The sequence below is a fragment of the Euprymna scolopes genome, chromosome 36, assembly GCF_053919585.1.
Source record: "Euprymna scolopes isolate OS-2025 chromosome 36, ASM5391958v1, whole genome shotgun sequence".
Lineage (NCBI taxonomy): Eukaryota > Metazoa > Mollusca > Cephalopoda > Sepiida > Sepiolidae > Euprymna > Euprymna scolopes.
The window spans coordinates 55,022,191-55,048,094 of record NC_136517.1 but is presented as its reverse complement, the minus strand read 5'-3'; the positions used below and the strand labels follow the sequence as shown (position 1 = coordinate 55,048,094).

General features: G+C 33.7%; 1 protein-coding gene across 1 annotated transcript in view; it reads left to right on the top strand.

Moving 5' to 3' along the window:
* Positions 1–6,032: 6,032 nt before the first annotated feature.
* LOC145260498 (calpain-9-like) overlaps positions 6,033–25,904 on the top strand; it is a 214,674-nt gene continuing 194,802 nt past the window's right edge. Inside the window, exon 1 of the mRNA XM_080118609.1 lies at positions 6,033–6,828. Coding sequence (XP_079974735.1) covers positions 6,337–6,828 — 492 coding nt within the window. The 5' untranslated portion in view covers positions 6,033–6,336. The remainder of the gene's footprint in view (positions 6,829–25,904) is intronic.

Below are 25,904 nucleotides of genomic sequence, written 5' to 3'. Positions count from 1 at the left end.
CATATTGTATGATTGGGCAATGCCAAGCTGCCAGATAATAATCTATAGTTTGAAGATGTCATCCTTGATAAAATAAAATTTAAAAAAAAAAAAAAATGCAATAAACAACTGATTTTGATCTTTCTTTCTCATCAAATCTTCCTGGGAGTTCATATATTCGATCTATTTCTCTTTCATATGGAACCAAGAAAACTGAAACTGAAAAATTATAAGTTAACTATGCTGCCATCCACAAAAAAAATTGCAGGATTGGCAAAGACTGGCACCACACTGAAAAGTCATGAAGGGTCAAGGAGGATGGAAAGACTAAGGAGAGAAAGCACTAACCAGAACTTAACTGAATGAGTGTGAAGAGGGTTGAGACCTTGGAGAAGCTTGTTGCCGCCCAAATTCCAGTGGAGACAAATAGTCCTTTTAGCAAAAAGTGAATGGCAAGCGACTGTTGCAATTACGCAAATATATTTGGAAAGGTTATTGAAAGGGATGGAGAGTACTGGAAATCTGGAGAGACTTGTCTTCTAGACTCCAGGGGACACCACCAGTTGTTATCAGTGAGTAATTGCTGATGATGGCCTGTGCGAGATAATAATAATAATAATAATGATCATGATGATGAGGATGAAGATAATAATAATGATAATCATGATGATGATGAGGATGATGATAATAATAATAATAAAGCGGCTGCTATGATAACGAAAATCTATCTGCAATAGTTATCGAAAGAGGCGGAGAGTACTGGAAATCTGGAGAGACGTTGTCACTCAGACTCTAGACAATGCCACAAGTTGTTCTCAAAGAGAAATCTTTGATTATAGCCTGTGTGACTACTCCTAGTAAGTTAAATAATAATAACAATAATACAACACCTAAACAGAGATGCAGCTAAAGAAATAATTGCTTAACAAAGTTCTATGCATTGTGCTACCAATCATATATCACTCTCAGTCCTAACATATAATAATGAATAATACATTTCATTTTTATAAAATACTAACCTTCAAATGTCATGCGTCAAAATTTTAGCCCAATCTGATGATTAGTTTAAAAATATTCGGTTATTTAATAGAAACTACTGTCACAAATTTTCAAAACAATGGAAATATTTGAATTCTCTTTGTTGATAAAATATTATTTTTTGGTGTAGTAGTAGTAGTGGTGGTGGTGGTGATGATGATGATTGCAAAGAGTACTGGGACCTTGGGAAAGCTTATTGCCACCAAAATTGCAGTGGAGAGAAATTGCCATTCTCAGCAAGAAATCAATGGTAAGCGGCTGTTACAATTTGCAAGGGTTATTGAAAAAGGTGGAGAGTACTAGAAATCTGAGGAGATATGTTGTCACCACTCAGACTTCAGGGAATACCACCAGTTATTATCAACCATAAAACGTCCCTCTGTTTTGATGATGGCCTGTTTGAGAACTCCTAGTGAGTATAAATGCAACATGTTCAATAATAAAAAAAAACAAACGTCTTCATACATACATGTAGTGTGTTTATACATGCTGGTCTTTTACACAGTTTCTGTTTCTTTTCATGGTGAAAAAAGACACAAGAAGACCTTTGCTGAAAAGTTTCTTCAATGTTTTATTTAAATTGACTCCAGAGAAAGGGACTGATGTTATCTTAACTAATTGTTTATTTCAGTTAGGTTAGAAAGTTAAGAAGTGTGTGACTCACACGGAAAGAGACATCGGAGCAACATTCGGCATAGATTGTTTCTACATTACTGGCGATGTCTCATTCACACGGCTTCCATGGAGAAACTGGTCTGAAAAAAAAACAAAAAAAAAACACTGTGTTTCTCAAAGCTTTAAAAACGTGACGTCATTCGTCATATCTTCATATCTCTGTTTTGTCTACTGTTTGATCTGTTGCACCCTGCTTCAACTTTATGTCAGTCTGTTTCTGGGAACGATTCCGTTATACAGATCTAGATTATCATCATGCACTCAGAGTGACCCTTGTCAAAATTTACACTAGCTGATTTAATCACTATTGACAGAGGGTTCCTAATATGTAACACAAATAATAAAGAACTAGAAAAATATGTAACCCAGAACACAGGAAAACTAATTGCAGCATCTAAAGACGCAATAAAACTGAACAACACAGAGAAAAGAAAACCGAGAAATAAGATGAGAAAAGAAAAATGGGAGGAGAAACAGATATAGATATAAGAATGACAAAAGAGACTCACAAACACACCTGGACATGACTATGAAAAGAATACAAGAGCAGAGAAACAGAATCACTACCAACAGCTGCACAAAACAATGTGATTAGAACTAGCTATATCAAAGTTAAGATAGACAAAACCCAAGAAAACCACAAATGCAGACTATGTAGACAAAAAGATGAAACAGTAAATCACAGTAAATGCAGTAAACTAGACCCTCAAAAATACAAAAACAGATACGACTGTGTGGGGATTGTAGCACACTGGGAACTATGCAAATGATTTCATTTTGAATGTGCAGACACATAGCATGGAGGCAGTATTAGAAAATGAAAATCACAAAATATTTTGGGACATGAAGGTACAAACATGTAAACTCATCCTAGTATGTACACTAGATGACATAATAGTTAACAAGAAGGAAAAATTCTACCAAGTCATAGATTTTGTCGTCTCAGCAGACCATAGTGTGAAGATCAAGGGGACAGAAAAGCGAAGTAAAGATATGCAATTGGACAGAGAGATGAAAGAGATATGGAGAATGAAAGAAGTCACTACACTACCAATAATCATAGGAGAACTAGGAAACCCCCCCCCCAAAAAAAAGACTAGGAGAAATTGAAATCAAAGGAAAGAGTGAGACTATACAATGGACGGAAATGATAAGAACAGCTGAAATTTTAAGGAAAATCCTTGAATGCGGAAACCCAAATAAACTATGAACACTAACCAGTCACATAGGAGATATAATAAAAAGAAAACAAAAGCATATAAAGAACATCTTCACATGAAGCCAAAGGCGGTAAAACTGCAAGAAATTACGTAAACTGCCCTTCCCTCTCCCACAAAATAAGTGATGGCACCAGCCACGACTAATGCCACACAAAATAGTCATGTAAGATCAAGGAGAATAAAAGACAGAAGAGAGAGAGAGAGAGCACTAGACCTCTACAGCAAAAGTGAAAAGATTACACGGACCTTGGCTTATTACCTGTGAGTAATCAATTGTAAACGGCTGTTGCAATAATGCAGAATCATTTGCAGTGGTGATTGACAGAGTTGGAGATTACTGGAAATCTCAGGAGACTTGTTGTCACTCAGGCTCTAGGGAACAGCACTGGTTATTGTCAAAGAGTAATCACAATGATGACCTGTGTGAGAACTCCTAGTGAGTTGACAATCTTTCTATCTGAAGTTGAAATTACGGCTATTACTTCTATAAATTCTACTGTTGTAATATTTTTCGATGTTCGATTCAGGGAGGGGGGGGCGAGGCAACATCTTTTCTGCTGTCATGATACAAGGTAGAACAATAAAATTGTCACCCTAAAAAAAAAATACACTACTGCTTTATTTTAAAAATTTATCGAAAAAATCAATTCAGGTAACTTGATTATGTAGTAGAGCTGACATTTATTCAATGTAGCCACCTTCAGTTTCAATCGCCAACTTGATACAGGTCCAGAACTAGTGCCTTTTCCACAAATGCTGGCGGAAGCTTAGCGAATACTCAGCAGATGGTGGCGATTAGGCTGGCTTTGGTGTTATGGGAGGTCATGTTGGTGATGTTCTCAATGTATGGCCAAACGAAGTAGTTCAGCAGGTTCAGGTCGGGGAAGGAGGGTGGGGCAGTGAGAGAAGGGTTTAAAGATGTAGCACTCCTTCTGTAAGCAAGCCTGAGTCTCTTTGGATTTGTGGGCTGGCGCCACGTCCGACTGTCACATCCAGGGTCTGCCAACGGCCACCTAATTGCACCAGGGAATCACCACACTCTTCAGCACATCCAGGTACATTTTAATGTTGACTTTTAAGCCGACTTCGAAGGTGTGAGGTAGCATGATGTGGTCCTCACTTGAAACCACACCAAAGATCATAACTGTAGCCAGAAACTTTGTTCCTGTGTTCGTGGCAATTCACGTAGCATAAATTGTACATAGAATGGACCGGCAGCATGAGTTGTACAGTGGGGAATAGATAGACAGAAGGCTCTTATCGCTCTTGGGATTTGTACAAAACTGGCCAACAAAAGAACACTGGTTTTCATCAAACGGAAATGGATCCATGTCGTCTTTTTTGTGGCAACAATTTTATCGTTCCACATTGTACCATCCTCCTAAGCATTACCTCCTCTATTTGGAGTATTGTGGCAAATATTTGTCCGTTATGATACCATCCTCCCAGGAAGTACATGCTCCTTTTTAGAGTGGAGGGAAATAGTGTAATCTCTATTTAATTAATTGGAATTCATTATTGAGATGAGTATTATTTATTTATTGCGGACTATTATCCTCATCTTTTTTAGTTGCTGTTTCACGACGTTTCAGCCAACTATTCCTCTGGCCTTCGTCAGGTGGTAACGAATCTCCCAACTGCATTCTCAGCAATTACTGCCTTCCATAGTTGTTTTTTTATCTCATCACATTTTGGCCAACTAAATCTCTGGCTGGCTTTGAGTAGGATTGAAATCGCTATCTTCAGATATCGATTTCAATCTACTGTAGAGATTTAATGCTCACCGTAAAGATTCCACGAGCCCCAAAGAGTGATCAAGGTTGGATTATTTTTGGTCCTATAAATCCACGTTTATTTATCTGATTTTTCATTGTCGGGTCCATACCAAATGGTATATATTATTTAATTAATTTAAAAGATGAGGATAATAGTCCGCAATAAATAAATGAGTGCAATCTCTGTTCTGCGGTCGTAATATCATCGACCCATGGATTATTTTTTTTGGCACTTCTGCATATCAGTGACATGAAGCGAATGTGTGTATTAGTTTCAAGAACCGCTGACAGATATCGCTTGTCAGCCAAAGAACGGGTCGATAACTCTTGTTTTTCTGTAAGTGCGTGCAAACTAAAATTATATTTTGATACATTTTTAGACGATTTTTCTGTACAACCACAAAAAGAAGCAAATTATTCTTAAACTGTTAAATGTTCCATGTTTTTTTAAATTATATTTTGCTACATTTTTATACAACCTTACCGTAGAAAATAATACTTCTAAAAACAATCTATAAATTTTTTATGTTTTTATCATTATTATTATTATTATTTTATTTTCAATTATGAATCACTCATTGAAAAGAAATTAAATTAATACATTAAAATTATATTTTGATACATTTTTTTATCCAATAAATGTTTCGATTTTCCTATGTTTGTGTTATTTCGTTATATATTTTTGCGTTATCGGAAACACTTGTCTATATTTGAGGTTAGGTTCACATAATGGCCGCTAGACGCCATTTCTCTTTCGAAGAACAAGGGTCGATAACTCGTCTGTTGCTAATATGTCACTGTCATGCAGAAGTGCCTTTTTGTAGGTAGGTGGATAGGATGTAATAACCAGGGTTCGCATATTTTTGCTGGTCTTGGTTAATATAGAAGTAAGTGGGCTTATTGTTAGTTATACAAGAAGAATGTCTTAAAAGATATGTCATAGTTTAATAGAATAGATCGTTGTAGTGATTTGTGGCCCACAACAGATCTGTGATCTGTCAGATCACGTGTACATCTAACATCTTGTTTGTCAACAAACATGTTGAAAATATCAATTTTACGCAGAAAAAAAAATGAATGAATTTTTGTATTTCTTTTTTTTTTAATTAATAAAACAATAAGTTAGAATGGACGCAGGAGAGTTTACGTGGAATACATTTTTAATTTAATTTTTTTCTTTGCTTATTTTATATAGTGTCTAAAAAAGCTCCCAGCTACGAAAGAATACCTGGCCAAACCGCCCGCTTGTCGAAACGTCCGTTGGCCATAACGTCCTACAGCTTACCGCCCGCTCGTTACCCATTTAGCATTTTTCTACTTTCTTTTACTTTTTCACAAATGATATAGTAGCATTAGTAGTTCAAAGGCTAGTTGCAGCTATCACAGGTTTACCGGTCCGCCTACTAAATGCTACCTATCACACACACGCACGCACAATTAATTGACTGATCTACTAACCTCAACCCCCCTGTTACGAATTTGGCAATGGACTGAGCCACTTACTGTCAAAAAATGGCGACTACACGTGCAATGTTGGTCGGACGAAAGCGACTCCGAATCTGCTGACGATGACGAACTTTCTCGCTTTTACTCCTAATTTAATGTCTATATCAGCAATATAAGTATCTAGCCATCGCTTGGTGCCAGTGATGAATGCCGGGGGCCATGTCACCCCGAGGGAGGCTGTTTACACCCCTATAAACTACAGGTCGACTCCCCGGGACGATAAGAATCATCATCATCATCATCATCATAATCAACAGATCTACAAGTCGGTAATTTCCCCGAAACCCAACAATCGGGCGAACCTAATGATTAATAACAACTTCAACGCGATCGATGCTTCCCAAAACAATTCGCAACTGGCCAAAGTAAATAATAACAATGTCGTCGTCACACCCAGCAGCAATTCAAATTCTTCCTCCTCATCTTCCCCGAGAAGTAGACACGAAGACTCTAACCCTTTTAATTCAAAAAGTAGCCACAAATCAGGTGGGGGAAGCTACCGCCAGTACGGTTCGATCCTGCAGACTTGCCGACAGCAAGGTACTCTCTATCACGATCAGGATTTCACAGCTAACGATACTTCCATCTATTTTTCGCGGCTTCCCCCTTGTCAATTCGTATGGAAACGATGTCCAGTAAGTTTTTTTTTCTTTTTCGTTTTTTCTTTACTTTTTTCTTTTCACTTTCGTTTTTTTATTTTTCTCTTTTCTTTTCTTTTTTTTATTTCGCTTTCCTCTTTCTTTCATTGCACTTTCCTTTCTTTTTCATTTCCGTTTCCAATCTTCCTGGGTTAATTTTTTAGTACTTGTGGTCCCTCGGATCTAGAGTTAGTTTTGGGCTTTATTGTTGTTATTAATAGTCTTGACTAAATCACCCCACCCATCCCCCCCCTCAAAAAAAAAATTAAATTCTATTTTTTTAAATTTTTTTTTCTTTTAGGCGATTACGTGTGAACACTGACAATAACTCCCTGAACATATAACCCGAACTCCTCTAAAAAAATATTTTAAAATTTAGAATGGGGGATAAGTTCCGCATATAAAATCAACGTAAAATGATCTATTCCCGAGTCGTTCTAGCATCTTAGGGCAGTCAACCAATTTTTATCTTTTGCTATGGGAGATAAATTCTGTGTATTTAAGAGGAGCGAGAGGTCTATCTTTTTAGGTGATAATTATTACGTATAGCTTTACGGCCTTGTCAGTCGGATTCAAAGTTGTAAAGAAATTTGGTTAATGTAACTCCAAAAGGTTAGAAAGGCTCGGACATGGATTAAAACTGATCACATACTCTAAATTCTGATTTTTTTTTTTTTTTTTTTTTTTTCACTCTTTTTGTGTGGAGGGTACGGGTCTTCTTTCCATCAGGTTTTTCAGGGTGTTCATAAATCGCCTAGTTTTTTTTCTTGAGGTGGGTATTAATCTACAAATTTACCATTTCGTCTTTAGCATCATTAAGTAAACACCAGGGAATCATCAATCCGTAAATTTAAAAGTCGCGGTAGATAACTTATAAGAACATTTTTTTTATTTTTCGTAAATTACGGGTTCTTCTTCGGAATAAGAGCGAAAATCGAAAGCTGCAAAATTGAATTTCATTTAAAGACAATGTTATCTACTTAATAACTATGTCACATTACTGTATTAGTGTATTATTGCATAAAACATGCTCTTTCACGATTCATTCATCCGCCATTATTTTGTAGTGAAATGTAACAAGACAAACTCTAGTTACCTCCCCTGATTATCTTATTTATTATTTAAGTATAACTTGCATTTGTTTTAATATTTAATAATTTTTTTGCTTTGTCATTTTTTTTTTTTTTTTTAATTTTTTAATATTTCACTAATTTCAACATGACACTATGAGGTGTCTTTATTCCGAAGAAGCGCCAAATTAGGTTTTCAAAAATAAAAGTACTCAAGTTGAAAATAAATTCATAACTTTTTTTTTTTTTTTTTTTTTGTGATGACTTTATAATTTGGTGTATCTTGTCAATAAAAAGTAAAAAGCATGCTAACTAATTTTATTTAGGAGGAGACCCGAATATTTCCAATTGCAATTTACGGAACATGCCGGCCAAATCAGTTTACAATTTTAAAGCCTCGAAAGGAAAAAAGTAAAAGGGCAGACGAGAGACGACTCTCTTTCTTAAGAACAAATTTGCATATTTGTAGCCCCTCCTCATTTTTTTTTCGTTGTTAACTATGCTACACTTTTGCTTAATCATGTTTTGTCAAAGAATAAATTTTAAAGTCTCCTTGCACACCCCCGACACACAGATACACACCAAATTACAGAAATAATGAACCATTTTTCTGCTTAATTACAGAAAAATATTTGATGTACGTACACGGAACGAAGATGTTATGTTCGAAAAATCGGCACTTGTAAATTTTAATCAAGACATTAAAAAATGAAAATATTGAAGGAAAAAAAAATGGTCATATTGTACGTACCCGTTATGGAATGAAGTTCTCTGAAAAAAATAATTCACTTAATTTGATCAAGTAGTTTGGTGTCTTTTACAACAGAAAAACAATTTTTTTATGAGAGCGAACTGAAGGTAGCCATGTTTGAATTTTTAGACCACGAGGAAGGTAGGGGCATCACGGGGAGATAACTACGTCTAAAGCCCCGACACCGCCTTCCTATGTTAAATAATAGCTTCTCTTCCTTCATCGTGGTCTAAAAATCGAAACATGGCTACCTTTTGTTCAGTTTCATAAAAATTTGTTTTTCCGTTAAAAACAAAAAACTACTTGATCAAATTAAGTGATTTTATTTATTTATTTTATTTATTTTATTTATTTTTCGGAGAACTTAATTCCATAACGAGTACGTACAATATAACCATTAAATTTTTTTTTTTTTTTCATTTTTTCTTAATGTCTTGATAAAACTTGTACACAAGTACCGAAAAATCACCTAAATTGATTAAGTAGTTTTTTTTTTTTTTTTTTTTTTTTTCAACAAAAAAAATCATGAATTTTATATAAGGTTGATCTTGATAGTCCGAATTGAGTTGCCTTATTTATTCAACATGGTCGATGAAAATCCTACGTCTCGCTACGTCATAAAATTTGATTTTCTTAGTTTAAAAAATACTTGATCAATTTACGTGATTTTTGAAATATGACACCTTCGTTCCATTTTTTTTTTTTTTTTTTTTTTTGTTATAACTCAAAAAAAAAAAATGGGCATTTTGTAACTACAAAACTAAAGGCAAGAAACTGTTTTACTTATGTGGATAAGTTTATAGTGTTTTAACTTATTTCAAAGCGTTTATAAGCAAGTAGTGCTGACTGCTGCGTGCTGCGTGTTACGTGAGAACAAGAAAAAAATGGCTCGGGTTTGTATTACTGTACACATAGATTCGAAAAAGTTGTCAAAAAACAAATATATAATAAATAAATGTTATCAAAGGCAAGATAAGTTACTTTTCTACCAAACTGGATATATTTTTCGTGTTTTTATTCAATGTAACATGTTTATTCAGTTCGAAAAGCTGACAGTGTTTACCGATGTTAGAAAATTCAAAATGGCACCCGACTCTCTCTTTAACACGGTAAGTTCGGGAAAAGGTGTTATAAATAATAAACTAGACAAAATACTGTTAGAAATTCGCTCAATATATGTTACCGTGACATAAGTTGACATATTCGGTTGTTTTTAAAATAGTATTTTGTCTAGTTCATTATTTATAACACCTTTTCCATAACTTACCGTGTTAAAGAGAGAGTCGGGCGCCATTTTGAATTTTCCAATACATCGGTAAACACTGCATGTTTTTCGAGCTGAATAAACGTGTTACATTGAATAAAACACAAAAAATATATCCAGTTTGGTAGAAAAGTAACTTATCTTGTCTTTGATAACATTTATTTGTTATATATTTGTTTTTTTGATAACTTTTTCGAATCTGTGTACAGTAATACAAACCGGTACCTTTTTATTTTTTTTAATTGGGTGCAAAAAGTAATTGCAAAGAAAATTATGTTTATATTGTTTTTTTTTTTTTTTTTGTTTTTTTAATGACTTCAAGTAAAACTTATTAACAAAAGAAATTATTAAAGAGTGGATAAATTTGAACCAGCTGAAAAATTGTCTGCTTATTATAACAACGTAGACAGCACAAATTATGAATTTATTAAAAGAAAAAGTTCGTTTGAACTAATTCTCATTGTTTTCAAATGCAGCTGAAAGAAAGTGGATTAATTGTTGGTACTTGCAATGAGAATTTCAGTACTTGTGTAGTTGTTAATCCCGAGTCAGTCTCAGAAATGTCCAAAGCAGTTTACGATTTTAAAACCACTTTTTAAACTTTCTTTTTTACATTTAACCTTTCGCATGCTTAGTGTTGTCTGCTTTTGTATCTTTTTCTTCGGCTTTCAAATCGTAAACTGCTTCTTCGACGACTTCTAGGAGTTACTCGACGATTCTCCGTCGATACTAGGGATTAACTATGTAAGTACTGAAATTACAGTTAATCCACTCTCTTTCAGCTGTTTTTTTTTTGTTGTTATTGTTTTTTTGTTTTTTGTTTTTTTTACCGTAGAAATAAATATTTTTGTTTGTATGATAAGCTCCCCCCATCTCTCTCTCATACCTACACTTAGGCACGTAAATCTTGCTAGGAATGTACCCTTAGGCTCTATATATTAGGATAAGTGTCATAAATAAGGTACACGAAGTCAGCTGCGGCTGCGGTGCCGGTGCGGTGCGCGCCTGGAGCTCCCGATTCTTTGGAAATAAAATTTGGAATTATTAGATCGATTTGATTATATAATTATATTCGGCGTGTTAACAACGGTTTTAGGGGTCACTGAAGGAATGAAGGATATACCTCCTTGTGCGTGCGCACGCGCACGCACACACACACACACACACACACACACACACACAGGCAAAATGAGATTTTATAAATATTATGGGTAATGGCGCTTTTAAGATTTGACCTTCTTGCGCATATGCTTTCAGTATAAGAAATAAGACGCCAGCTTATTTGTAGATTTGTTTATTGAGTTTTAAAATTGCTCCTACCCCAGCCCAGCTCTTGGGTGGACTTCTTCCAGTGTCGTCCCTCTTTAAAGAGGGGAGGATCAGGTTCGAATGTTCAATTTCTAATAGCTTAAGCGTGGCGCCTCCACGAGTGAACGAAGAGGTAGACGGAGGAGGGGGAGTGGGTCAATCGCTGAACCCAACGGTTCGTCTTACTTTTCACAGGTAAACCTTCTCAGACATCACCTTTCGGAGGTGTTGCGTTGGGGTGGTGAAAGGGGTTTGTTGCCGGGAGCTCTCTCATCCGTGAAGGAATGCTGACAAAAAACGAATCCGGTTATTTTTTGCATTCCGATCCAAAATGCCCCTTTTGAGAGAGGGGGCTTAGTAAACTAACCTCGTGTCTAAATTTGTCTGTGTAGTAGATGGACGAGTAAACAAACGTGTCGTGTTTAAGACGCAAAAGAAACCTTACACGTTTTTTATTTTTTTTAAATCCTAACTTGTGACCCCCCCCCCCACACACACAAATATATATATATTTATATATGGAAAAATGTTTTTCAATTTTTATTTATGCCAATCTTTTAATTTATGAAGCTCAATATAACTACAGAGCAATAACAAATAAATGACCAGTGTATATTCCAAATTTCAAGACGTTGACCATCTTACCGTTTATTCTTTTTTAAGTAAATTGACGTGCACAATTCTTGACAGCACCTGTTTTAAATAAGATGCTGTCAAAAATTGTGCATGTAATTTTACTCAAAAGATTAAACGGTAAAAAGATCGACATTTTGAAATTTGGAAGATAGACTTGTCATTTATTTGTGATATATATATATATATATATATATATATATATATATATATATATATATATATATATATATGTGTGTGTTTTTATTTGTTTTTGTTAGCAATACTTGAATGAATTCAATTATTTATAGGAAATTGCATTTTTACCTAAATGCGAGTTTGGAATAATTTTCCCTTTGACCAATTTGGTACCCCCTTAAATGGGGAGCGGCATATATATTATTTTTAAAATATAATTATCCACTGACACGTGTTTCGTCGTCTACGACTCATCAGAGTGGCTAGATTCAGCCACTCTGATGAGTCGTAGACGACGAAACACATGGATAATATATATATATGGCATATTTCATTAAATAAAATAGACGTTTTTTGTCTATTAATTCTATTTTCGATCCTTTCCCATTTTCCAATAACAGTTTCCACTTCTGGCGGGAACTAGCTGATGTAATCGCCATATCTATCATAAGTCCGAGTACTTTCCAATCCTTCAGGATTGATTGTCAGGGAGACAGACAGACAGACAGACAGACACACACACACACACACACACACACTAATAAATAAAGGAAGGAAAGTATCTGTTCGAAACTCCGCAGATTAAGGACTATCCACTTAAGTGTTTCCTTTTCAGATTAAATGTTTTTAACTCTTTTTCAAAGTGTTTTTAACGTGTTTTATTAACTATTTGCTCTTATAAAGAAAATTAAAACTAAGTTGAACTTTACAATCAAAATTTATCTTATAAGTTCTACTTTCTATTGCGCATTGAGCTTTTTTATTCAATTGGGATTAAACTATCTATATATAAATACTGGTATTTATATTAGATTATAGTTTACTATTGCGTATATCAGGTAAACACTACATCCTTTTGATTTCACACACACACACACACACACACACACACACACACACATATATATATATATATATATATATATATATATATATATATATAACTACTTCATTTACTCACATAAATTTAATATACGAAAGTATAGATTTATGCGTAAACTTTAAGTATTTACTTCAAAAGTGCTCAATACGAAGGTAGAGCTAGTTAGTAATTTATAAATATTCATAGTGGATGAAACGCAGAATATTCAGTGTAGCTTAATCGCCATATATATTTTCTAAATTACTATATATATATATATATATATATATATATATATATATATATATATATATATATATATATATAAACTAGCAGGAAGACACACACACACACACACACAAACATATATATATATATACTAGCAGAAAAATCCGACGTTTTCCGGGATTGAATGATGACAAACGAATGTTTCACACTCCCATATTTTATATTTTTATTATCACCAAAATCAATGAAATCGATTTTTCATTCAAATCGATTGATTACCTGCTCTAGTTGGGAACCCATCGCGATGCACCAGGAAGAAGCTTCACATGCTTTTCTGCAGTGACTTAGTCCACAATACATTGTAGTCTATATTGCACTGTAGAGAACCTACTGTTGATTTTATAAAATTATTTTTCTATATAATGGCTTGCATGTAAGTTTATAATGCCAAGATCAAGTATCATGGTTCAGTTGTGTTCTAAATACAAACATTCATTTCGAATGCGTCCCTGTTATATCAAAGAACGTACTATTGATTTTTATATGCCGGGCCTTTCTGCTTGTGTGGTAATGAAACTTTTTCGATGCACTTGTGATGTTAGGTTGTATAAGGTGTTAACTTTGGTCAAAATCACCTGTTCCTTCTTTCATTGGATTATTTTGATTATCGATGCTTGTCGAAGACATTCCGATACAAAACTTATGAAAGAGCATTGCTAAATGCATAAAGTACATTTGTGTGAAATTTCATAAACATCGGCCCAGCCGTTTCAGAGTTCATATATATATATATATATATATATAAAAATTACAATTAAATTTACCAAAATGATCCAAGATGGTAAAATTAAAGTATATTATAAATATTAAAGATTTATAAAGTTATCTCAGCCAGATGTAAAAGCTCGATAAAACCAAATAGGAGATAGAGCTTATAATACGAGCAAACAGTTAATAAAACATGTTAAAAAAACACTTTGAAAAGAGTTAAAAACATTTTTAATTTGAAAAGGAATCACTAGATAAGTGGATAGTCCTAAATCCGCGGAGTTTCGAAGAAATACTTTCCTTCTCATCAGAGGGTAGGAATTAGCAAAATGCAGGATCGGATTTTGCATGCAAAAGTATTTGATGAAACAACAAGTAAGTCAAAGATCTTACTTGATAACAAAAAAGTGAAGCAGAGGGAATATGGTGAAGAAAAAGGTGATTACACGTGAATGGATAGTCTGGTGGAAGATAAATAATCCAGTGACGGTAAAATCCAAATATATAACTTCAAGAAAGTTAATTGAATTTCCATTTGCACAAGTAAAATCCAAGGAAATCCCGTTATTGGAAGATGGTCCAAAATAATCCAAAGGCAGAAATCCATGGAATAATTCACAAATGTGTACAAGGGAAAAAAGGAAAAAATTCCAATAATATTAATAAAAGAAAAATAAGAAATGGAAATTCAATTAACTTTCTTGAAGTTATATATTTGGATTTTACCGTCACTGGATTATTTATCTTTCACCAGACTATCTATTCACGTGTAATCACCTTTTTCTTCACCATATTCCCTCTGTTTCACTTTTTTGTTAAGATCTTTGACTTACTTGTTGTTTCAGCTAATACTTTTGCATGCAAAATCCGATCCTGCATTTTGCTAATTCCTACCCTCTGATGAGAAGGAAAGTATTTCTTCGAAACTCCGGATTTAGGACTATCCACTTATCTAGAGTTTCCTTTTCAGATTAAATGTTTTTAACTCATTTCAAAGTGTTTTTTAACATGTCTTATTAACTGTTTGCTCGTATATATATATATATATATATATATATGAGTCAAAATCAAGTTCCGTCCGTTTTTGTTTACATTCTTCATCAGCTGATATTTGTTCTTCACGATGAATACTCCGAAAAAGTCACGTCTGATTAATGTTTACTAGTTTCAAAATTTAGGGAAACACTCGCTTGCACCCCTAAAAAAAATTCATTAAAGGTTTATTTCGGCTGTTGAAAGTTGGATTATGTCTCAGTGCAAAAAGGAAAAGTAGAAAGTTCGGCACTTGTACATTATTGTCACGTAACAACTTTGTTGTTTTCATTTTGAAGATAACTGAACAGGGGGAGGTAATTAAATTTAAGAACCGCGAGAAAAAATTCAAGTATACAGTATCCGAAAATGTCAACAACAATACAATAACCGAAAACATCAATTATCTGAACATCTATTGAATCTTAAGAAAATTAAGAAAATTCTGATAATAAAAAATAGTTTGTTTATTTTTAATGACTGTTCAATTCAAACTATAAATTTTAGTGATTATTTATATTTTGTTACGAAAATTTAAGATTTTTGACTTTGTTACAAATAATTTTAATTTGAGAAAAGAAATGGTACTTTTTAAAGATGTCATTTTAAGAAAACAATTACATACCTAATTTTCATGTCGAAAATAGTAGTATATAAAAAAAATTACGAAAATTCATAGAGTAGAACAACTCCTATTGTTTCAGTAAAATAGTCTATCACTATAGATTAAAATGTTGATCGCCAGTAAAATGTAATCCAAAATTAGTATTTAGTTATATTCTCTGTGTGTGAATTCTTCACCGTCTACTTTATGACATCTAAGAAAAAGGCAATTTCTCCAATTTTCTGTAAAAATTGCTGTTAACTATAAATAATTTTCTACTCTCTGAATTTTCGTAATATTTGGCTATATTACTATTTTCTACTCGACAATTAAGTACGTAATATTGTTTTTGCTTAAAATGACATATTTAAACGGTCGATCTGTCGACTATCTCAACAACACCAAAAAAATGTTTTATCATACACACAAAAATAAATCACACGCATTCCAATAATGATTGTTAAACACTATTTATAAATTTTAAGTCATGCAAATGGTATATTTGAATTATTTCTTTTGGTTCTGAAATTGAATTGTCTTCCCTTGTTATGTGATCTTCAAAATGAAAACAAAAAAGTTGTTCTGTGAAAGTAATGCACAAGTGACAAAAGTTCTTTAGGTGAAAATAATCTTTGCAGAGAAAAGGGTCGAGAAAACAAGGAGAGAGGTCTGTCTTTGCTGCTTGCCAGGTTCTCTCTGCTGGCTGATCGTGATTTCCGAAAAAGCTAAAAAGAAAAAAGTTCCTTAAAGGGCAGATGGAATCAATGGACTCTGCTAACCGGTTGATCAGAGTGTATGAACGAATCACACAACGGAGAAACGGGGGCGGGGGTGCATTGATTTAATAGAGAAAATAATTTTATTTGTGACTGCTATATAACCCCCTGTTTTGGCAGAAAACCAACAGAAAAAAAAGAAGCAGTTGTAAAAAGCAGAAATACCAAGTGAAAAATTTAAATTCAGTTTTCAATTTTTTTTTTTTTTTTTTTTTTAATGAAAAAAAAAAAAAAAGTTCTTACTTTTCAATGAAAAGTTGTTTTTTTTTTTTCTTTTTTTTTTGGGGGGGGGCAAAATATCTTTTCTGTGAAAAGTGTATGTGTGTGTATATATATATATCTATATATATATATATTTTAAGGATAAGCAGAAATTGCATAAAAGCACATATAGAGAGTCTGACACAATTTCTTTGGTCGCTATGTGTGGTGATGACATAATTTACTTTGGATGGTGTATGTTGATGCAATGTGTATGTAGAGATGTGTTTTCTTGTCAAGAAAGGCTCTTTTCATCCTACTAACAGACAGTCTCTTTTTTGCCACTAATGTCAAGGGTGAAAAGTTTTTCAGTTTGTGAAGGCACACTATAAGAATCGGCGGAGTGAGAGGAGTTTTCAATTCACAACGTCCTTTCTCAGAAAAATGTGCATCCATGAAGAAGTGTCTTTTAGGACCAGAATTGATGGTCTGTTGCCGAAGGTGCATAGGTGGGAGCTTACTAAAATAATAGTGATGGGGCAATTCCAATATTTTTTCCGATACAATTACTGATTCTGTACTAAATTCCCAATTCCAATATAATTACTGATTCCGATTCTTTATAAATCTCTAAATATTTATCTATATAGTTGTATTTTTTTTTCTCTGATTACCATTAGAACACACATGTTAAATGTGCAAATATTTTCCTAAACGTAAAAATATACTTGTGGGGGACAATCTATTGATTTTTAGCTTCACTGGTGGTTTAAAATCAATAAATATTTATTATTTTTTTCATGATCACCAGCAATGGAAGATTTAGCTTTAAACAAAATCAAATAAAAAGGACAATTAAAAGAATCGTTTTGGCATCCAAAAATCCGCACAAATTTTTCTGATGCCGATTTGATGCCCTCAAATATTCCAATTTTCCCAATTTCGATTAATTGTCCCAACACTAAGCACACATTCTGTTTATATACAAAGCTGAATCTGTTGCCATTAAATTAATCGGGGTCAGCATTTTACCTGGCAGTAACAGAGATACTCCCTAGACAAGTTTGGCTGGAGAGTATCCCAGCTCCTCTTTGATAGCTGCATGACAGCCAAGAAAGACAATTGGTAAATATTCACGCCATCGCTTTTGGTCCGGATAAGTACATAATGCGATTTTCAATTGGAGATGGAAGCGTTCTATCATCCTGTTAGAAGCTGGAAGATAATTCGTTGTGCAAATATGTTTAATCCTTAAAATCCTGGAAAGTTCCTAGAATAGGTGGGATTCAAATTGTCTGTTACAGTGAGTGATAATAGTTGTGGGAACTCTAATGTGATATCCAGTCTGATGTAAGGGGCTTGCGCTATGGATTCAGCTGAAATGCTTTTTAAGAGAATGGCTTGCGACCACATTGTGAAATGGTCTACACAGGTCAGTCCAACTGGATCAATAGAAACATGGCTGAACTGAGCATCTGAGGGTGCTGAATGTTCCGAGAGGTGCTCAGATATGCTTGTGGATCTTTGACTTTGGCAGGAAACAAAGGAACATGTACAGACAGTGATTTCATGCCTCATATTTGGTCAGAAAAATCTAGCTGTAATCGACTTTACCATGGTTAGGAGTTCAGGGTGTACCAGATTGTGTAGGCAATCAAAAACAGTTGCACGAGGAGTCGTTAGAACAAAAGGTTGAGGTGAATCAGTTGCGGTGAATCAGTTGAGGTGTCACAGATGATCTACATGTCTGAGGTGGGCACAGGCAGGTATCTGAATTTGCAAATTCCGATAACGACAGATTCAAAGTGTCCAAACGTGGCTGATCTGAGACCATCTGCTGTAAGTCAATATCCGTAGGTGAGCACAGGAAAGTGCGACAAAGTATCTGCCGCAGCATTCTGTTCACCTGAAATCTGTTGGATATTGTTGTTAAATTGCAAAATAAAATCGCAAAAGTAACAAGTTTCGCAAGGAGAATGTTAGTCTGACTTAGAATGCAGTGCGAGCATAAGAGGACAGTGATTGATGTAGATCACAAATTTACGGGCCTCAAGTGAATGCTGAAAGTGTTTCAATGTGACGTACGTAGCCAGGAGTTCATAGCCAAACGTGCTGTAACACTGTCCTGCTGGTCTCAGCTGTCTCAAAAAATATGCGAGGGGTTGTAATTGTTGCTACTGTCGTTGCAGTACTTCACCAGATGCAACAACAACCAGTGAAAACTGGGCATTGGGTACAGGATGTACAGGAAATATTGTTGTTGTTAGTTTCTGCTTTACTTCATCAAAGGCTTTCAGTTGAATATCATTTATCTTCTCCCTGTTATGTAACAGATCAGAAATAGGATTTGGGAAATCCACACAGTGTGGGATAAAGCATCTTTAGTAAGTAAGCAGACGGAGGAAGTGCGTTAGTTGGCGAAGTGAAGTATGTGATTGAAGGTCTTGTAGAGCCTTTACCTTTTCAAGTAAGGGAGATCTACCTTCAGGGCTGATATTCTGGCCCAAGAAAACTAGTGATGAAGCACCAGAAACACATTTACCAGGGTTGATCCTCACCTGGTATTGCTGAAGCGATTCGAACAGTAGGCAGACGTGAGTGACATGTTCCTCAGGTGAGGCACTTGTAATGAGAATGTCGTCCATATAGTTATAAATGAATTCCAAAATCGCGCACTACTTCATCCATGAAGCGTTGGAAGGCACTAGCTGCATTTTGTAAACAAAAACACATAGTTAGGAATTCAAACATTCCAAATAGAGTTGTTGCTGCAGTTTTGGGTATGTCGGCCAGATTTACTGGGATCTAATGGCAAACCTTAATCAAATCATGTTTGCAGAGAGGAAGCAAAATCCTGTGTATGTGGGATTGGGTAACAGTCAGGTACCATCATGGCATCAATCGTCCCCAATCGGACACAAATCTCTGGAACGCTTTAGGACAATATGCAAAGGGGAAGCCTATGGACAGGACAAGGGACATATAATTCAGCATATGGTTGAATTATGCCTTTGTTACATTAATTTTTCTGCAGTGAGAGCATGAGTGAGAACACAGGGTCACCCATGATCTCCATGTGGTGAATTGTTGAGTATAAGTTGGCTTGCTCACAACAAAATTCAAATCTGTTAATTCCAAGTAGGAGTTTAGGAAGGTCTGGTATGGGTCGTCGGCAGTGATAATGAAAAATACCGGGCTGGTAGATGAGGTGGTTGATTTTAAACCTGGGACAGAAAGTTCTGTATTAGCAACTATCAGCTGACATTTGCACATACCCATTATCAGGTCGATGATTAAAACTGTAAAAATAATGATGCTTGTGTATGAAGACCTTGTTGTGAAATACTTATTATAGAAAAATATTAGCCTACACTGAAAATTATGGAAAATGATCGACTAGAATTTAATAAAAGAAAAATTAAATAAATCTCGCAATTTTATGCTGTTATGACTCAAAAAAAAAGACGGAAAACTTGGATGAAAATCTCTAATGAGGCCTAAAATTGGACGGCTCAGGACTACAATTTATGGTTGAATTTCATAAATAAAAACGTTCAATTATTTTCCGTAATTTTTGGTGTACACTGTTTTTTTTGTTTTTTTTTTTTTCAATAACAAGTAAGTATTTCATGATGTTTACCTGTCATTTTATTTCCGATAGCCATATTTTCACAACCAGGTTTTCATACACAAACACCAGATAATGTTAAGATTAATGAATAATTTAGGACATAATAAACTCATATTTTCTTTTTGTACGTATTTCTTATGGCGTCCATCCCAGTAATCGGTATACATTACCTTTACTATCATGAGTTCATCCTCTCTGTGCACCTAATAACTGTAGACTTTGATGTCAGGAGGCCATACTGCCAACCATTGCTTCTTCCTTTCAAATGGCTGTATATTTGTTTACATGAAATCTCCTTCATTCGTGAGGTGAATGCTAAAATTTCCATACAGTTGTTTATTATTGTTTCCATATCCAGAGAGTTTTTTTTTGGGGGGGGGAGGGGAGGGGGCTGGATTTTTCTGCATAATAAACCGACCTTTTGTTTAACTATAAAAATACGTCCTTGTTTATTTTCATTTTATTTTATCTTTTTTTATCTCTAACTTTTATTTTTGTATTTAAAAAAAAAAAAAAAAAAAATCCGGGTTAATTTCTTACAATTTTTTTTTTTTTAACCTCTCCTCGTATCTTAAAACATTTTCAACTATTAAACTTATTATAAATATTACATTATTATTATTATTATTATTATTATTATAAATATATATATTATTATAATGAGAGTGCATTGCTTTTTTTAATATGGTAAATTAGTGTCCAGTCGATAATAAAAAAAATATTGTCGACTTATTATAAATATATAAAGGGGGGGTGCATTGTACACGTCGACTAAAGTCAACATGTACAATGCACCCTCCCCCCCTTTATATATTTATTTCTTTTCGTCTTTTTTTTTTTTTTCCAATTTCTATCGATTGGACGTTAATCTACCAGGTTATAAAAATAATAAAAAAATTAATATTTAAATCGTATTATTTGGATTCATCGGACTGTTCTCATCTTGAGTGGGATTTTTACGTTTCAGTCACTGTAACCTCCGAACTTCTTCAGGTGTATCTTGTCGAACTCTGGAATATTTCTGTTAAACTTGGGGAAATTGGATTTACTTCACGAGGGTAGCATCAGAGGACCTAAGTAATTCACAATTGTATTTTTCAGTTGCCAGCACAGAGGATTGAACCTTCAACCTTCAGGAGAATATCACTTTTTACAGTTGATTTTTCCAAGTACTCTAACCACTGTGCCACCGGTCCTTGCAAATAATTCTAGTACCAATTTTAGGAGCCTTAACCCTATTTTTTTATTTCTAGTTATAAATATCACTATTTATTACTATATATTAATGTGTGTGTGCATATATACTAGCAAAAGTACCCGTTGTTGACTGGGTTCAAAAACAGCCTATAGAAAATGGACTCTGATTTATGAAAGTATGATAGGTTATGAAAAGGAAGGGTTGTAAAGAGATAGCTTCGAATTTGGGGGTATCAAAACCAAAGCAAAATGTGATGAAAGAAAAAATAAAATAGATAATAGATAGATAATTTATTATACCATACCTGTTCACACTGAAACACTTATCACAATATCCTGTGGATCTATATTAAAAAACCTTGTTAAACTTTGTGACATATTTCCATTCTATGGAGGTCAGGCGCGAACGAACACCCCATAATTTTATTATACCATATTTCTTCAAACTGAAACATAATTATCAAAGTATACTTATGCAGATAGATATGAAAAGTCTTTATTAAAGTTTGTGCCTATTTCCATTCTATGGAAGCCAGGCGCGAATGCAGACCCCACAATTTTATCATACCATCCCTATTTAAGTTAAAACATACTTATCAAAGTATTATGTACATCTCTATCAAAAACACTTGTAAACGTTTTTTTTTTAATTTTTAAATTTTTTTATTTCCATACTTTGTGGACTAGGCGCGTACACAGACCCCACAATTTTAATGAATCATCATTATGCCAGATCAAACATACCCATTCCTGTGTCTCGATACATCTTCTATTATTATATGTGATCAGTTTTCTATAATAGTCAACCATATAGGAGCCTATTCGTGCCCAGACACACACACAGACATTCAGCTTTATATTATATATATATATTTATTTATTAATGTTTTTACTTATTACTTGTATATATTATCTATTGTTTATAATTAATGGTTCCCATATCGTATTAAATTCTATACGAGGTGTATGTAGTAATTGGTTATTCCCCGGCATATGTACTGCTTATTTAAATATTTATAGGGAATACTCAGTTTCTAATGCGACATTCGAGTAAATCGATCCCTCACATTGGAGCCACTTAACGAAAACCCGCATACCCCTCTTATGTTGTTTATTATCGCTTGGACACTAATCTACCATATTAAAAAAAAAAAGCAAAAGGATCAATATTTAAAGATTTGTAAGAATTGCTCCATTTCTAAAAAAAAAAAAAATTAAATGCACATGCGTGAAAATAAACATGGTGACCAGTGAAAACAATAGGAAATACATTGGATAACAAAGATTTTAATATCATGAAAACTACTTGTCGCTAACAATTTTACATCTGATATTTGTTCAAAACAGACAGATTACCCCTAAAAATCAACTTTTTACAGGTAAGTTGGTAATCAAACACACTTTGACTATTAATTATTGGCCTTGGATTAATAAATGAAAAATCCATTATGTAAGAGGGGTGTGAGTGTTCTTGTCGAGTGGTTTCAATATGGAGGATCGAATTATTTGAAATTATATAATTTTTACAATAATCTGGTAGGCTAGCAGGCCGCCTGGTGTTGGCCGGTCGTAAAATGCCCATAAATACTATAATTCATACTGAAACCTGTGCAGAAGAGTATTATGTTTTTTTCTAAACAGTTCACTTCTTGTAAGTAAAAAAAAAAAAAAAAAAAAAAAAAAATACTTGAGCTGAGATCTAAACCAAAACCTAAAGACAGTTAGTCAAGTACAATAACCATTAAGCCAGCTTGACATGATCTTTAAAAAGTGTTTTCAAACCTACTTATTCTTAACATAAGGAATCTGTCATGTAAACCATTCACATATGCACGTTTGTGAAACAATTGATAAACAGATAAAAATCCAATGACACCCCCCCAATGTACCAATTTTGACCTCTTAGCAGCCCTTTTTTCCGAATGAAAACTGATTAAAAAGTTTTCCGCGTGTCTGAATACCCTATATACTAAATTTCAAGTCTTTAGGTAAAAAATTTGTTGAGTATATAGATTGAGAAGTGTCCTCTCACGCACACACACATTATAACTTAGATAGATAGATTAGTATCTGAGTACTCCCTATAAATATTTCAATATTGATTTTTCAATTTTCATGATAATTTGGTAGATTAGTGTCCAATCGATAATAATTCTTCCCCCCCCCAAAAAAAAGGCCGAAAGAAATAAACAGGGGGTGCATTGTACATGTCAACCATGTGAGAATTTTATTCCTGCATAGGTTTGACTTTGGCAGAGAGTGAAAACTAAAACATAACAAATTGAAAGGTGCACTTACCTGATGGTCTCTTTTTCTTTTTTTTTTTTTCATACAAAATATGTTGTGTAATCTTGCAGCTCTGCTATGCCTAGACTTATTGAAGTGGCAGCTGAAGAATCTTCTATGAAGGTTAGTAATTATCCTTGGCATAAAGAATTGTTCTGTTAATACAATGATCAATAACTAATTCGGATGCATCCAAAGAGGTTGTAATTAACTATCAACAATCGTTGCTGACTGAAAAGACGATATTACGTCAAGAAAGAAATACCCAACTTATTAGGTTAAATTGTCTCAAAGATACCATGGCAATTTGGGTGCCAAAGGCCTTTAAATTAAGAAAAATAAAAGGAGTCTGGCATCTTCAACGTTTTTTCTGGAAAAGGTGTGAATGAAGGATAACATTTTTCCTTCAAACAATCCAAAACTACAGTATAATTATCAGAGGAAACATCCATATTGGAAATTAAGTCAAAGGCTTTCCCCTTCAACTTGTATTTGAAGAGCAGCAACCTGTCCGTTTCCCTTTTAATTAGCAGTGCAAAATTCAAGCCTTCTCAGAAAAGTTCTAAATTCAAATTTGTCAGCAGAGGGAGACTTGCTAAAGTTTGGACATTTGAAGCACAACCTTAAAGGCTGAAGAGAAACTGGGTTTTTGGCATCACAGCCCTCACGGCTAGACTTGAATTCATGCAATTCTTCCCTAATATTGGAAAAAAAAATTCTTCAGAATCCTGAAAAAAGGATCAACCTCTTCTCTTGAGAAGGTTTTTAAAATGATCTGATCAAATAGGTTGTCCAATTCACTCAACCATTTTCCCATATCCTCTGCTCTCAACTCAATAGAGGTTGGTGAGGAATTATTATCTTTTAGCCATTTCACCGTGTTTGTGATACAGCATTTTTTTAATTCTATTTTAGCAAATAAATCTTTTGAAGTTGCTGTAATGCTTCTTAGAAATGTCACATAGGATGAGAAATGAATGTAAATTGATGTGCACAATTGTGCACATAAATCAGTATTTACCAAGTTGATAACGACGACGATATTAAAGTGGGAAAAAGAAGAAAGAAAAATTATAAAAGACCTTTGCCTAAACAAGACCAGGTAATATCCACAAGATGGAACAAAACGCGAAATAAAATTAAAAGGAGAGAAAATTTATTCCTCCTCAAAATAGCAAAAAAAAATTATTTTATTTTTAAATAGGCAAGGCAATTAAATTAATAATTAAAAATATTTAAGAGAAAATCTCAACCTGCAAAGGAGTATTTAAATGCAAGCCGTTATGGTTTGTACTAAGTGTTAGCAAAGAAAAAAAAAATCTCTATTTCAAAATGGTGCAAGAAGCCACGTGGTGGCAATTAAATGCAAAGTTAATTTAAAACCCAAGTTTTGCAATAATGCTTTGCCAAAAAAATTATAATTAAATACAGAAGGAATTTATATCCGCAATCTGCAATTTTAAACCTGGAAATTTTTTTTTTTTTTTTTGTAATAAAAAGGCAAAATTTATATAAGTAAATAATATATTTTGCAATTAAATGCAGTAATTTTGCAATTAAATGCTATGTGAGAATTTTATTCCCACATAGCTTAGAACTTTGGCAGAAAGCGAAAACTAAAACGCAACAAATTGACTTGATGGTATAGTTGCAGGTCCTTTTCTTTTCATGCAAAATATGTTGCGTAATCTTGCGACTCTGCTAAGCATGGTAGTTGCTTTCTTAATGAAGTGGTAGTTTAAGAATCTTTTATGAAGATTAGTAATTATCCTTGGCATGTAGAACTGTTCTTTTAATACAACGATCAATTCGGATGCATTCAATGGGGTAATTGTAATTAACTAAAAATCAACAATCTTTGCTGGCTGAAAAGACGATATTATGAAAGAAATACCTAACTTATTAAGTTAAATTGTCTCAAAGATTCTATGACAATTTGGGCGCCAAAGGCCCTTAAGTTAAGAAAAATAAAATGTTTGACATTTTCAACGTTTTTTTTTTTTTTTTTTTTTTTTTTTCTAGAACTGATTTTCAGTTGGAAAGTACCGCAACTTGCTTCGGTTAAAATTTAAATTCAACCAATAAGAATGTCTGTTTTAAAACCATGTATTGAACTAATCAACTAATGAGGAGACATGATTCAATTTGTGTAATTTCTCACAAACAATTTTTTTAAACAAGTTTTTATTTTTGTTCATTAAAATTAGAAATATAAAGTTAACCAGCTTAAAAAATAAAAATAAATAAATCGAGATTTTTTTCTTTTTTTTTTTTTTTTTTCAAAT